Genomic DNA, 16,270 nt, shown 5'->3' on the forward strand with positions numbered 1-16,270 from the left:
GGATGGTAGGGAGGCTGATAGAGGACGTGGAAGCAGGTACTGGAAGGTTAGGATCATAAAATATTATGGCAACGAGAAAGGGAGCAAGGGGACTGGCTTATATCAGACCTGTTGCTTGGGGCTCTTTCAGGGGCCAGGAAGAGAGGCGTAGCAGGTTAACTCGGATGATGGGGTTTATCAACAGGCTACACAGGAAACCATCTCAACAGCCACACCAGCAGCTCCCAGAAGCTCTGTGTCTGGCAGCTGCCAAGGAGCTTGCCTTTCTCCTTACTCCTTGTCTTAGTGTTTGTTTTCAGGGCCTCAGTGCCTTGCCGACTCTGGCCACATGCAGAGCCTTCATCAATTACTCTCCTTTAGTGGCTGGAGACAGTCACTTGCCCTTGGTGCTGTTGGCAGTGTTTTTTTTTTTTTTAAATATATATTTTATTGAATTTTTACACAGAGGAAGGGAGAAAGGTCAGAAAGCCAGAAACATCCCCTACCGGGGATGTGCCCACAACCAATGTACATGCCCTAAACCGGAATCGAACCTGGGACCTTTCAGTCCGAAGACCAACGCTCTATTCACTGAGCCAAACCAGTTTTGGCATGTTGGCAGTGTTTTAACTACTTCATGCTGGAGCCTGGTCTCAGCAGCCACAGCCAGGGTAGGAGATGGTCACAGGGAGCAAGGCACTGTGACATACATGGGAAGGACCTGCAGTTGTTTGGCTCAGAAGAGGAGAGCACTACTAGCAAGCAACTTGAGATCTTACAGCCTGACCAGTGTGTATGGAGCTTTAAGGAAGTGTGGCTCAGCTCCGTGTGCTCTGCCTCATTTCTAACCAGTCAGTACTCCCTGTTCATTCAGACCCAAGAGGAGGGTCCCTGGCTTCAGCCTGATCTTCAAAGCCTTGCATGACATTTTTTCATCCCACCAGGCTGCATCCGGACTCGCAGAGCACATGTTCCATCGGGGATGTCTGCTACCGTGGCCCATGCCTGCCTTTGCTGGGTTAGGGAGTGAGGCTAGTGTCTACATCCTTGCGCTGTTTTACCTCCTAAGAGCCCAGGGAAGGAGTGGAAAGGGGGCTTGTCCATGAGCTTGATCCCACGGAACACTCTTGATTTTGTGAGAGGGTTTACCCTCCTTTGGAACTTTGAGAAGGAAGAGCGGATGGAGCACATCTGAAGTTAGTCTAGTCCTGCCTTCTGCTTTTCACCAGGGTCATCAGGACAGAATGCCTTTCTAATTTATGGCTGAATCACTGAGCCGAGGTTGGCTATCCAGCCACAAGGGAATGCTCTTATATGTCACTTTCTGGCTTTTGTAGCCAAAAACCTGTGTCACATCGTTCTGCAGTTGTAGTTTATGGCCAAATGAGGCTTTGAAGTAGTAATAATAAAAGCTAGCACCTCATAGAGCAGTGTTTCCCAAACTTCTCTCATGATGAGAATCACCTGGTGGAGTTGTTAAAACACAGATTCCTGAATCCCAACTAAGAAGTGCTAAACTAGAATTTTTGGGAACATATAGGTAAAATTGTATATTTAACTAGTGCTCTAAGACAGATGTTATATACAGAGCACTAAGTTAGGTATGCAATTTTACCTATATGTTCCCAAAAATTCTAGTTTAGCACTTCTTAGTTGGGATTCAGGAATCTGTGTTTTAACAACTCCACCAGGTGATTCTCATCATGAGAGAAGTTTGGGAAACACTGTCATAGAGTGCCAGGCAGTGTTCTAAGTGCTTACACGCGAACCCTTAAGGAGAGAGCTACTGTTGATTCTTGTGTCCTGTTTTAATTGTAGGAGGTCAGAACAAGCTCTTTTTCAAGCCAGATCTTACTCTGGAAGACGTGCAGGCAGAAAATCCCAAAGTGCACAGAGGCCGCTATCACCCTGAGGAATGTAAGGCTTTGCAGCGGGTTGCCATCCTCATTCCACACCGGAACCGGGAGAGACACCTGATGTACCTGCTGCAGCACCTTCACCCCTTCCTGCAGAGGCAGCAGCTGGAATACGGCATCTACATCATCCACCAGGTGAGTGTGGGCACAGAGCAGGGCTCTGCCTCAGAGTCTCCTCTCTCTGAGGTACTTGGCCATCTGTCTATCTTGGTTAAAAGGAACATCACACTGTTGTCAAAGGAGGGATCTCTTACCTGGTTCATCCTTGAAAGGAGTGAAAGAAATTCTTGGCCCAGAGTGCGGAGGGATGGGGCTAAGTGCTGGGAAACTTCACAGCCTTTTCAATAAGCCTCTGGAGGAAGCCCGTTTCGTTGTGAGCCCTTCCATGCTCGCCAGTGGCTGCCCTACAGTTTCCCCCTGAGATATCCCTACATTGCCCTCTGCGTTGGCCCTACACCACACAATGAGATGTTGGAATTGTTTTGCATTATGGAGCGTGGCTACTTACGAAGGATCGAGACAGGACTTGACAGATGACTGCCTGTTAATAGCATGGGGTTCTATGAACCTCTCCACCATTCTGCCTTTAAGTTTGCCACTATTTATTATGGAAAACATGTTTAGTTTTCACTTTCTTTCCCCCGCCCCCCCTTTATTTTGTTTCTTGATTTACTTATTTGGCTTCCAGAAGCATGATTTAGTAGGAACACAGTAAGTGTCAGTGTTTGCTGCTTTTGAAGAGTTTAGCGCAAAGTGGAGTGGGACATTAAAGGTATCTTTATTTGGTATTAGTGTTTATTGAAAGAAAAATAAGGCATCAACTTAAATGGCCACATCTAGCTTTTCAAAATTGCCCTGGGCCATTCAAAAATTTCCCCTCAAATCCTTACAAATGCCAAAAATGCAAGCAGAAATCATTAATTGCATCCTTACTATTGATTATAACCAGTAATATTTGTTTAATGAAAAGTTTTGACACATTAGGGGGTATATATAGCTCTGCAATGTATATTTTATAATAAACTGGGGCTCTTAAAAATTAATGTGTATATATAATGCCTATTATTTTATTATTTGAAACAAAATTTTACTATTATATTGTTTTATAATTATTTTTGCTTTTAACATTGTTAGTCACTCTGAGTTTTTTTCTCGGGACAGCTACTCCCAATGTATATATTTTATGAGTAGAAAAGTGTTTGCTTTGTGTTAGTCTTTTCAGAAGAGTACTATGGAAACTTTTGAGAGAACTGCCTATATTTTTGTTACGATAAACTGTTTATTGAGCTGGAATTGATTCTGAAGGAATTTGATCTAAACAGCCATGAAAATATTAATGCTGTGAAATCTTTTTCATGCTTTACTTCTGATCTTACTCCTGGTCGAAAAGTGTTCTTTTTTTACCCAGTGATGAACCTCTTCTGGGGGGCGGTCACTGTGGGGATTAGCTTTCGCTGTTAAACATGAAAACAGGATTTTCTCACAGTGATTCCAAGAAACTTTTTAAAAAAATATATATTTTATTGATATTTTACAGAGAGGAAGGGAGAGAGATAGAGAGCCAGAAACGTCGATGAGAGAGAAACACTGACCAACTGCCTCTTGCACACCCCCTACCGGGGATGTGCCCGCAACCAATGTACATGCCCCTGACCGGAATCGAACCTGGGACCCTTCAGTCCACAGACCGACGCTCTACCACTGAGCCAAACCGGCTTTGGCCCCAAGAAACTTTAGTAGCTTAGAAATACTATCGGTAATCTTTGTTTACTGGTCACAAACTTTTTTTTTTTTTAATTTCAATTTTTAATTTTTTTTTAGGTTAGTTCGTACCTGAGGATATTTTCCTACTGGTTTTTAGAATGAGTGGAAGGGAGGGAAAGAGATAGAGCAACATCAATGCCAGAGAGACACATTGATTGGTTGCCTCCTACATGCTCCCCAACCAAGGCTGGGCATCAAGCCTGCAACCAAGGTACATGCCTTTGACCGGAATTGAACCAGGACCCTTTACTCCACAGGCCAGTGCTCTATCCACCGAGCCAGTCTGGCTAGGGCAGGTCACAAACTCTTGGTCTTTTCTGGCAAGCTATGTTTATTGGAAGCTTATTGTAAATTGATTACATCGGATAAGATTGGGATGAGCTGAGAGTTGAACAGTGAAGCGGTGATCCTTATCAGTATGACTAGAATGTAAGAAAGGTTTTGTAGTTTTACACGGAACAAATAAAGATATACTTTAACTTTTTTTAGTTATTTTCATTTGTATTTCAAAACTGTGGGGCCTTGAAAGCTTGTTTGGAGGTTCTAGCAGAGGAGCCAAGTTACTTATATACCCTTGACCGAAGAGAAGTCCTTTCTCTATTGGGGAAGGTCACCCCGTTTGACGAAGAAGCGTGCAGCTTTGGGAGGGATGAGCACGGAGCGGTGAGGACGGAAGAGGACACCCCCCTCACCAGCCAGATTATCAAATCAACCTGGGCATTCAACGGGGTGACAGATGTCCCACCCAGATCGCCCTAACATTCATTTGAAAAAAAAAAAAAATATATATATATATATATATGTGTGTGTGTGTGTATATATATAATATATATATATATATATGGTATCCCTCCAAAATGTATACACACACTTTAAATAATTATAAAAGCAGTGCTTATTAAAATACATTTCATTTTCAAAATGGAGCTACCAGCTGTTAAAGTGTGCATACAATTTTTTGGACTATATATGGTTAAAAATTGTGGAAAATAATGCGTAATATAAATTCACCACCTTAACTATTTGTAAGTGTACACGTCAGTAGTGTGAAGTATATTCACAGTGCTCACCCTATCTCTAGAACTTTTTCATTTTTCAAAACTGAGACTCTATGCCCATTAAGCAACAACGCATCTCAAGGTATGTTTTTCAGTTATGGAATTTAAGTATGTGTGAAGCATTAAGCAACAGGCGGTCTTTTATTGTTATTGCACCTATTGTCACTTCTTCCTGTCACTAGTTGTGTGCAGCAGGAGTAATTCATACTACATAGCTCCTGCATCAGACCTGGAGGGGGCCCCACTGTGAAATCGTCTCAGGAGCTTTTCAGCTTTTCCCTTCTCTATCTGCAGGCCGGGAGTAAAAAGTTTAATCGAGCCAAACTCTTGAATGTGGGCTTCATAGAAGCTCTCAAGGATGAAATGTGGGACTGCTTTATCTTCCACGACGTGGACCTGGTGCCCGAGAATGATCTGAATCTTTACAGGTGTGAGGACCAGCCCAAGCACCTGGTGGTGGGCCGGAACAGCACTGGGTACAGGTAAGGCGGCTCTGCCCCTGGCCTGCTCGCCCTGGTGTCGCCAGGGTGTGAGCGATGTCATGCCCAGAGAGTCTTAGGAAAATGAGACGTAGGAAAAATGGCACCTGACGTATCTCTTAAAGTTCAAAACAGAAATATGAAAAATCAGATTTTTCCTTTGAGGACAAAAGCCCTAGAGAAGCTTTGACAGAGGAGCCCAAAGAGGAAAGGGAAAGAAAGAAGGGAAAATAATGCAGGCATTGCAAACCAGGGCCAGCCTCCCCTGCAGACCCACACACTGGAACTTTTTCAAGCTGGCGCCCCCCCCGCCCCCTCACCCCCGCCACTGTGCAGAATTCAGGTAACTTACCTGTCTGTCCTTGATTTCCCCTCTTTGAGGCAACAGATGTGTGCCCCTTAGTTCAGCTCTTATGCCTCTGTAGTGAGAATGGGACGTCTCTTTCTACACGGTGGCCTCTTCCCCAGGTTCTGAGGGAGAGTAGGGAGGGGAGTATCTACTGAGCAGTCAGCTCAGGAGCCAGAACACCCTGGATAAGTTCCTTTTCTCAAAGCCACTGTGGGAAGTGCTAGGCACCCCCATTTCTGTCTTCATTCCCCATTTCTTGTGCCCCCCAGGAGAGGGATATCTGCCTTTCTACCTTATTTTATACCAGCTTCTATTTAAGCACAGCCTAGGGCAGTGGTCAGCAAACTCATTAGTCAACAGAGCCAAATATCAACAGTACAACGACTGAAATTTCTTTTGAGAGCCAAATTTTTTAAACTTAAACTTCTTCTAACACCACTTCTTCAAAACAGGCTCGCCCAGGCCGTGGTATTTTGTGGAAGAGCCACACTCAAGGGGCCAAAGAGCTGCATGAGGCTCGCGAGCCGCAGTTTGCTGACTGCTGGCCTAGGGGAAATAGGAAGCAAGAAAATTCTCTACGAATGAACTGTATATTCACTTCTGTGTGTGCACACTTCCCTGTCAGCTTCCCCAGAGCCTGCCATTCCCATGTGCTCGTGTCTGTGGTGCTCACTGTACTCCAGCCACGAGACCACTTTGAATAGGCCCATTGCCTGCCCTCCAAGGGCTCCCTGCTGTGTGCTGGTGTGGAGACAGCTACCGTGGAGTTGCATCAATTTTGCATTTAACTTAAGTTTAACTATGAGCACTTGGTAATGACTGGGGGAAGGAGGAGGAGAAAAAGCTGTGAGGGGGTGAGGATGCCATGTGCCTGAATGAGGGCAGGTGTGGTGGGGCCACAGGGCTGAGGAGGTTCTGGAAGAGAATCCCGGGTCTGAATCTCATTATCTGGAGGTTTTGTTTTCTGATCTCTGAGTCACCTTGGCCTTGATGAAAGAAGTATATCATGGCAGGGCACCGTGTATTTTCAGGAACACATAAAACAATCTGTTCACTTGTGTATTAATATGTTTGCACTGTCTACAGCTCAGCATTCCCGTATGTGAAACCCTTGACATAGATACTGAGTAAACATCTGTGGTGAGAAATTACAACTGCACAGGATTTATTTTTTCAGTGCGAAACATAGGATTGTTTTAAGCACTGGTCTTTTGTTGGAATTCTAGATTTTATGTTAAGCTGGACCACAAAAACTGAGTTCTTGGGCATTGCTACTGGGAATTGATTTTGAATAAAATTTCCATGTCACAATCATGGATTTCTTCAGAGGCTACTCACTCTAAAAACAGCCCCTGGCCTGGCCAGTGTGGCTCAGTGGTTGAGCTTCAACCTATGAACCAGCAATTCACGGTTTGATTCCGTCAGGGCAAATGTCCTGGTTTTGGGCTCAATCCCCAGTAGGGGGCATGCAGGAGGAAGCTGATCAATGATTCTCTCTCCTCATTGATGTTTCTCTCTCTCTCTCTCCCTCTCCCTTTCTGAAATCAATAAAAAAACAAACAAACAAACAAACAAACAAACAAAAACCCCAGCCCCTGTACAAATATTGCAGTTCTGACTTGCTATTGTAACTGGCCAGACAATTCTTTTATAACCATCAGAGAGCCTTTATCTTTTTTTGAGTAACTGGCAGGTTTTCCTAATGTAAATCAGGGATTGAATGTGTCCTTTTTCTTCTGGTTGCAAGAAGCTCTGAGCCAAGTTCATCTCCTTTTTATTGAATTTATTGAGGTGGCATTGGTTAATTAAGTTATATAGGTTTCAGATGTATAATTCTATACTACATCATCTGTATATTGTATTATGTGTTCAAATCTTCTAACATCATTTATCTCCCCTTTACCCTCTTCTCCATATCTTTCTTTTTAAAACTAAAAAGAATATTAAAAAAAAAATTTTTTTTAATTGATTTCAGGGAGGAGATAGAAACATCAATGATGAGAGAGAATTATTGATTGGCTGCCTCCTGCGGGCCCCCTGCTAGGGATTAAGCCCACAACCCAGGATATGTCCTGATTGGGAATCAAACTGGGACCTCCTGGTTCATAGGTCGATACTCAACCATTGAGCAACACCGGCCAAGCAGAAAATAATCTTATTTGCAGATTTTAGTTCTAATATATTTCCCACCTTAATCTTCTCATCAGGTTGAAGTTTTCCTCTGGTTCTGGTTTGTCGTTTATATTTCTTTGCTTTGTTATATTTAAAGTAGGGGCCCAGTGCATGAATTCGTGCACCTTGAAAGGAACTGTGGGCCATGAGGCTGCAGTGGGCACAGGGGCGGGTCTCGGCCCATCTTCCATGCCCCCATCTGGCCAGGTCTCCTGTCTGTCAGCAGCCCTGCTCTTGCCACCACCGCTTCCAGGCACTGATGAGCCCATCCCATTTGCACCTGCTGACAGTGCGGAGTGATTGGGGCTGGCGCCAGTAGCAGGTGTGAGTGGGGCCAGTGCCATCAGCAGGTGAGAGTGACAGCGGCTGCCCTGATCGCCCCTCAGGAGCAGGGGGAGGTGGAGAAGCCCTCAGGGGTGATCGGGCTGGTAGCTGCCTCTCACACCCACTGAGGGTGCCAAGTGATTGGGCTGGCACTGGGTGCTGGCAGCCGGTGCAAGTGGTGTAGAATTACACCATTTTCCTTTTTCGTTTTCCTCATGGAGTCCACCTAAAGGTGTCCCATTTTTCTACCTGTCTGAATCCTCTGATGTGTGACGTCTCCTTCCTCAGAATCCTGATACGCTCACCTCTTGTTAGACTATAAACCCTGAGAGCAGGGCCTAGGGATTACAGAGTTTAGCCAGCCTTTTGCTCAGGGTGCACAGTGGTTTCTCATGGATCCCTATAAGATCATCAGTGCTGGTTTTCTCCTGGTGCCCCCTCCATGGTGCTTGGCAAGTTAGGCCTGGGCCTTGCTTCCACTCTGCCCTGATGAAGCTACTGGTCTTTAGTAGTTAAGAGTCTCTTCCCAGTAAGATTCCAGTAACCATGGCAATAGATCACTGTCCTCGATGTCTTGGGCAGTAATAGCTGCCTTCTGAGCACTTTCCTTTTGTTTATTTTAGGTTGTAATTATACCACTTTCTAGAATTTTAGGTTGAAGGTATTTAAGTAAATCTGTTTCCATTATGGGTTAAACAGGGTCCTCCCCATTTGTAGGCAGAACATAGAAACAAACTGTTGAACCACAAATTATCTGTTAGATGGCACGTGTCTGTGTTTATTGATCTCTCCTTTTGGTTTTTCTTCTTATCTAGAAAACCAGAAGCATTTCATAGGTCCTAGAGCACTTTGAACCAAAGTTAAAGTTTCAAATCCTCCATATATGCACATCCTTTTATTCAATGACATCTAAGTTATTAAGCTGCCTTCATTTGCATTTCTGAATTGTTGCAGTGTTATCTTGAGAGATAACTTTATTTCTCAGCTATGCTAATTAGTCCACCTGTAATCATAAGAGAGCTATGTGACTGGGGGGGTACCTTCTGGTCCCTCTTGATCTTTTCTCTTTCCCCCTTTTCTTGTGAATATCCCCATGGCTCCCCCCTCTGTCCTCTTCTCACCTGCTGCACTGTCCTTGGCAGTGCATTTCCCCTACCCCTGCCCTCCAGGTGCCACCTCTTGACAGCTTATTTCCACAGCCATATCTTTCTTTAGCCTCTCTTCACTTTTGAACTTGGACCCCAAATCCTTTTGACCACCAGGGATATCCCAGATTCCACTCCCTCAAAACATAATTTACTGTCTTCCTTTCAAAACCTAATCATTGTTCTGTATACTCTGTTTCTGTGAAAGCCACTATCATCTACCTAATTGCTCAAACCAAAAACGTCATGGTTAGTTGAAGTGTATTGGGTTCTTCAGGAACAGACTCTGAGATGGAGCTTTGCATGCTGGGAATAGAAATTTGCATGCAATGTGTGAGCAGGAACCATCTCCTCTCTCTCTACACCCACCCAAAACAAAGTGAGAGTGAAAATACCAGTATATTCTCTATGACACTTATTCATGCTGAACCTGGGTGCAGCTTCAGAATCCTTCTTAACCCAGTGCCCTGTAGCTACGGCTACTCATTGGATTGGCAAATGGGGTAACATCTGTCATACACACCTTATGGTATGGTGCACACTCGCAGGTACTTCTGTCGACCTCCACACACAAACATTAAACATGAACAATAACAGGTGGGTGGCACCTTGCTTAGTGAGGAGATGCGAGCACTTGTCTAGACAGGAATGGAGGCCAGACAGGCAAGGCCAGGAATGTCAGGAGGCGGGTGCCCAGCAGAACCGGATGGTGGAGGGCATGGTCTTCAAGTGTTCCTAGAATGCCAGCCCCGAATCAGAGATTTCTCCAGTGTCTGTGGAGGACAAAAAACCTTTGTGCTCATGTTCTTACCTTTCCTCTCTTCTGCTGCAGGTTGCGTTACAGTGGATATTTTGGGGGTGTTACTGCCCTAAGCCGAGAGCAATTTTTCAAGGTGAATGGATTCTCTAACAACTACTGGGGATGGGGAGGCGAAGACGATGACCTCAGACTCAGGTGAACAACAGAGACACGTCCCCTTCACGGGGCTCTGTGGTCCGTGATGGCTCTGAAACTCTCTGCGTCATAGTTCCTATAGATGCCAGCCCAGCAGGGCACGAGGCTGCAGATTTGGGCATAAAGGGTGTCTGGGGTGGAGGGAAGGTGCCCAAATTGCTTTTTGACCCTGGCCATGCAGAAATGATGGAAGGAGGCCTGCTCCTGGCTCGCGGGTGTTAGGGGCCCGCAGTGTGGACGAAGGTCTCGGTGGACCTGTCCGTGAGCACTGCTTACTGAGAAGGGTCTCGCCCATGAATGCAAAGCTGCAATTTGAGGAAAGTGGCCAGAGGGCTCGTTATAAGCCTGTGCTTTCTCTCAGACCCCGGGGAATCCTGCCTGTTCCCAGTGCCCAGAGCAGGGCGTGCCCACAGCCTGTGGTGCTGCACACCTGAAGCCGGCCAAGAGATCCTCTCCGTTAGGCATTAGCCAGCTCTGCATACCCTGGGAGCAGCTGCTGCCTGCCTCCCAGGCTGATCGAGCTCCGGGCTGCTAGCATTACCCTCAGGTTCTCCCTGGCTGCTCTCTGCCCTGAGGGGTTCAGAGGGAATATATCTGACCCCTTCTCTCCACTCTCCCTCCCCTGAGCAGGGTTTTATAGCCTGATAGCTATCAGTATCCCTACCTCCCAGAGATAAGTAATTATTCAAGAGCCTGGGGCCAGTATCTTTAAAATATATGTACTTTTATTTATTTCAGAGAGGAAGGGAGAGGGAGAGAGAGAGATAGAAACATCAATGATGAGAGAGAATCATTGTTTGACTGCCTCCTGCACACCCCACACTGGGGGGTCAAGCCTGCAATCCAGGCATGTGTCCTGACCGGGAATCGAACTGTGACCTCCTGGTCAACAGGTCAATGCTCAACCCCTGAGCCATGCCGGCGGGCTAGGGCTAGTGTCTTTAGACTTATAATAACAAGGCCTTCCTGGTTATCAGGGGACCCCCATTCCTCCTGCCATTGTCTCTTGGGAAGGAACTCTGTTAGCTGAGGTTCTGAATTAATATATATGTGACTGTCAGAACTTTGCCCTTGCTTCAGCCGAAAGAAGCCAGGGCTCCCTGCTGGTCTTGTCCCCGTGCGCAGGCTTAGAATCTGGGATGTTTCTAGCAGGAGGGGAGTGGGTTTCCCTGACCACAGTCTCCATAGGAGTGGCCATGTGATGGGCAACAGCTCTTCAAGGCCTGTGTGGCCGGGGCTTATGAAGTGGACAAAGGGCGACTGCTAGATTTCAGGGCACTAGTAGCAATGGCTAGAGGCAAACGATGCCCATCCTCTTCCCCAAGTCCACTTTACTGCCCCTATGGGATGGGTAGTAGGATTTTGCACTGATCATGTATCATCGCTGTCCCCTTTCCCACTGCTCCTTGGCTGCAAGGTCCAGGGGAGCACCCAGTTTTGATCTTGTTTGATAAGGACATCAGGGTCTTAAGCATGGATTCTCAAACAATGCCATGGATGATTAGATGATTTCAACGTAAAAGTTGGTTGCGATTTATTTACTAAATATTGTTTGGCTCACCTGTGCAGCAGTCACCACCCTTCTTTGCACATCTGTATCACATTGCAGTTTGTAAAGCATGCTCCCATAGACTCTCATTTGAGCCTGTCTGACCACCTCTGTAACACCCTTGGTATTTTATATATGGGAAACCAAGACCTAGAACAATGAACCCACTGACCAGGATTATAAATAACAAACTCTAGATTTGAATCTAGGTCCTATGGGTCTATAGCTTGTGACTCTAAAAGATCATTACTTTGTATAAAGAACGAAGCGTTAAGTAAACTGGGATCCTGAGAGACTTGATTCTCCTATTTGTCACACTTTTAAAAAGTTATTTTTCAATTTCAATTGACATACGATATTATATTAAGGTGTACAACATAGCGATTATATACATTTATATAGTACCTTAAATCATGACGTTTTAAAACATGTACTTTCTCAGTTGCTTTTGGAAAATGGTATACTATAAATTGACACATCTCCTTTGTACCCCCAAAATAAATGTTAAGTGTGATCTTTTTGTTGGACTTATTGCCTGAGGCCCTACATTATGAGAAAACTAGAGGCCCTGTGTACGATATTCTTTCTTTAATATGCAAACAAGCAAGCTATGTGTGACTCGTGTGTGTGTGTGTGTGTGTGTGTGTGTGTGTGTGCGCGCACCTGTGTATACATTTTTACAAATGTTTCTGTTTAAGTGCCTAGAGGTAGGTAAGTAGACTAGACTTTTTTTTAACCTCCTGTGTTCTTTGTCTAGGGTTGAGCTTCATAGAATGAAAATAATCCGGCCAATGCCTGATGTGGGCAAATATACAATGATCTTCCACACTAGAGACCCAGGCAATGAGGTGAACATAGGGCGGTAAGTCCTGGCTTCCGAGCCTCACCGGCTACTTGCTTTGCTTAGTCCCTTCTGTCAATATTGGGCACTGAGGAATCTGATCAGATGAGCCAGTTTATTTTGTTCAAAGCTTTTTTATTGGGGTAATTTTCAAACAGACAACAGAGGATATGTTTTTATTGATTTGTAGAAAATGGAAAGGAGAGAGAGAGAGAAAGAGAGAGAGAGAGAGAGAGAGAGCGAGAGCGAGAGCGAGAGCGAGAGCGAGAGAGAGAGAGAGAGAGAGAGAGAGAGAGAGAGAGAGAAACACTTGCCTCCCCAACATTCCTCGACTTAGGGATTGAATGCACAACCTGCATATGTACCCTGACCAGTAATCAAACCCGCAACCTTTTTGGTGTATGGACAACACTTCAACCAACTGAACCACCCGATCAGAGCTCCCCTATCTTTTAAAATAGCATTAAAGGGCTTTTGGCCTTTTTGTTGAAGTTTACATTTTTTTTTTAAAATCTTTCTTGTTGAAAGTCTTACATATTTCCCCTCTTCCCCCCATTGACCCTTCTAGCCTGCCTCCACCCCTCTGAAGTCTACATTTTAAAACAATATTAGTGTTAGAATCTTTTTGTTAGAATCTACCACTTTAACAAAATAAATATTTCTGTTTTCCCTTTGTCTTACTAATATCTGTCCATAGGCATGCATCTTTCTCTTTAAATAAAAAAAAAATTATTATTGAATAGATGAGAAAGAATACTTATAAATTATATGAAAATTCTGAAGATTTTTTTTTCCCCCCCTAAAGATTTTGATACCATGGACACTAGTGGTGTCCCCCACCCAATGTATGCCTCTTAGCTGTGAGGCTCTCCCTATATCTGCTCCCCACGACAGGAGGCAACCATTTCCTGAAATTTTGTGATAATTATAATTATTTGTGCCATTTCTTGTTTTCCCATATATTTGTATTCCTACACAAAAGATTGTTTAATTTGCATGTTTCTCAATTTTCTGTAAGTGAAATCCTGCTGTTTCATCTTCCCCTGACTTTATTTAGCTCAACATTGTGCTTCTGATGTCTATCCACATTGTTTCTGTAACTGAAGTGGATTGCTTTTCTCTGCTGGGCTCCTGGGACCAGCTCAGTTCACCAACCACGTTACCCACATCACAGGCTCCGGCCACACACCTGCTTAGTTATTCTCCTTCAGATGCATTCTGTTGTCTGCGTGTCTGTGCATCTTGCACAGGGTGGTTTCTCTTCCTGGGAATCCTTTCCCTCGTCTTCTTCACGCAGCGAATTTCTCCTCTTTTAAGCCTCAAATTTTCCTTCTCTGCAGCCCCTCTCCAGACTCCGTCATGAAGTGAGGTGCCCTTAATTCATCCTTCTCTCCGTACATTCTAACTTCGTTGGAGATTCTTAGGAAAGTTGTGTACACTCCTTGCATACAGACGCAATTTCCCCAACAACAGTGGGGGATTCATAGATCCCCTGAAGCCTATACAAGGACCTGTTAGCAGAGGACAATACATATCACACTGTATCCGTGTACATTGTACCTGTACATCCTTCTGTCCACAGGCTAGGGGCTCACTGTATTCAAGTGTCCTTATTATATGACACATCATCATTGGTCTCCAGGGTCTCACAGGGGGTCAGGCACAGGAACACATGGCTGTCATTGATGTCTTTTACCGTAGGAGGGGAAAATAAACTTTCTTTGCAGTAAGAAACCCAAGGGCTATAATAATTTACCAAGATGCTTTTGCGAAATTCTGTGGCAAGGCAAAAAACGATGGGAATATATGTTAAATCTTGTCTTACACATTTGTTCTTTTTATCTTTAGGATGAAGCTCTTACATCAGGTGTCACGAGTCTGGAGGACAGATGGGTTGAACACTTGTGTTTATAAATTACTATCCGTGGATTACAATCCTTTATATGTCAACATCACAGTGGATTTCTGGACTGGCCCATGACCGTGGATTGTCTGGTGATGTTCGGAAGAACTGGATATTTGATTGCAATAATTTGGGCCTAGAGACTTCCCTAGAAGCACACATTTAGAACGTGCTGCAGCTAATTATTGAGCTGAACTTTTCCTTTTTGTATTTTCTTAGTAGAGCTCCTGGTGAGATGGAACATAATGCAATAGTAACAAAACAGCTTTCTTAGTTGTTTTGCTCATGAAGGTTAAAATATTGCAATAGATACTTGAAGGACTAAATATAAAAGGAAGACTCAAAAGCTATCATGCAGGCTACTTGAGAACACTAATGGAAGGAGATTTATTTAGGTTTGAAGTGATTCATTGTGGGATAAAAGAGGCCATCGGAAATAAGATTGCTGAATGTCCCAGAGAACCAGAATTGTCCTCCCTGGAGGGAAAAAGGTACGAAGATATATTTCTGTCCTCATTTATCCTGCATGGCCATCTGTGAAGAGGCTGGTCCTGGTGAGAAGACAGTGGCAGAAGAGGGGGAAAAAGGTGAAGAGCCAATATGCAGTGGACTTGGGAACTTACGAGGTGGCGGGGGAACGGGGCCAGATGGAGAGGCAGCAGCCACAATACTGGCCTCCGCTGCTGCTGCTAATCCTGTCACCTGCCCGGATATGCCTTCCAGTAAGACCCCAGCAGAAGACACATTATCTACTACTTTTTCAGGCATTTTTGTAAAATGATTTTGTACACGTAGGGTATGAATGAGCTGTTTACAAATTACATAGTGACTAATAATACATTGAAAATACCTCTTCAGTAAAAGATAAAAAAGCTTTGGGTGCGCAATCTTGTTTACTGTTGTGTGAGGCCCACAGATGTGTTGATTTCAGTATCCAAAATCCTAAACAGCTTAAAAACAAAACAGACGTGACCAGCCCTCCCCCTCCCCCTCTTCCTCATCTCCTGTTCCTCCCTGCCCTTCCTGTGTACATCTAAGGAAGGTAATAGGAGGTGGGTACAGAGTCAGAAAGAAAAGTATTTGGTTTGCGTAGGTGAATGGACCCGTAAATAGTGTAGATGTGGATTTCTTAAGGATTGTGCAACTGCGCCCCGGGGTCTCTCAATCCGTCATTATTATGTGACACTTGGTTACATTTTAACATGAATGGGTTCCAACCAAACAGGGAGAGGGAGGGAATGGGGATCTCAAGAAAGATAGCAGTCACCACCCAAGTGGGGAAGGAGAATTGATGGGGAAATACATCTTATAGACATGACAGGCTTACCTAGGGCTGGCTTGGGTTACCTTTAACTCTGTAGGGACAAATAAGTGTTTTCTTTTTCTTTATTAGCACAGAAAGAATGATGGCTTTCGTTTTTCTCCTCTCTTTTCTCTTTCTTTTTAACAGAATTTTTCTTTGGCATTCTGTTCCAATTTTCTTCATTATCAAACAATATACAGACTGAACTGTTGTAGTGGCCAACCCCCAATGCAGGGCTCCCCAATTTGGAGGCTATGAGTGCCTGGCCATGGTTGAGGAGGGTAAAGCAAGAGACTATGTGCAAGGAATTTGAAGATCAATATTTGAGAATTCCATTTTTTAGTCAATGGAAATGAAATACTATTACTGCCATGTGGGGATTCCCTGTGCATTTTCATCTATTAACAAAGCATCTGCATTTAAAAAAATATATTTTTTATTGATTTTTTATAGAGAGAAAGGGAGAGGGATAGAAAGCTAGAAACATCGATGAGAGAGAAACATTGATCAGCTGCCTCTTGCACACCCCCTAC

At 44.3% G+C, this 16,270-nt stretch overlaps 2 protein-coding genes across 6 annotated transcripts in view; one reads left to right on the top strand and one right to left on the bottom strand.

Annotated features, from left to right (window-relative positions):
* Positions 1-15,817, top strand: part of B4GALT4 (beta-1,4-galactosyltransferase 4) — a 32,841-nt gene extending 17,024 nt beyond the window's left edge. For all 5 annotated transcript variants that reach the window (XM_084873356.1, XM_084873357.1, XM_084873355.1 and 2 more), the window contains exons 3-7: positions 1,798-2,030; positions 5,012-5,199; positions 10,019-10,141; positions 12,448-12,552; positions 14,380-15,817. In XM_084873356.1, coding sequence (XP_084729482.1) covers positions 1,798-2,030; positions 5,012-5,199; positions 10,019-10,141; positions 12,448-12,552; positions 14,380-14,512 — 782 coding nt within the window. In that variant the 3' untranslated portion in view covers positions 14,513-15,817. The remainder of the gene's footprint in view (positions 1-1,797; positions 2,031-5,011; positions 5,200-10,018; positions 10,142-12,447; positions 12,553-14,379) is intronic.
* The window catches only part of ADPRH (ADP-ribosylarginine hydrolase), a 433,494-nt gene that overhangs the window by 393,398 nt on the left and 23,826 nt on the right, over positions 1-16,270 (bottom strand). The gene's annotated exons all lie outside the window — the stretch shown is intronic.

The sequence above is a fragment of the Pipistrellus hanaki genome (genome assembly GCF_964339955.1).
Source record: "Pipistrellus hanaki genome assembly, chromosome: 2".
NCBI classification, from domain to species: Eukaryota; Metazoa; Chordata; class Mammalia; order Chiroptera; family Vespertilionidae; genus Pipistrellus; species Pipistrellus hanaki.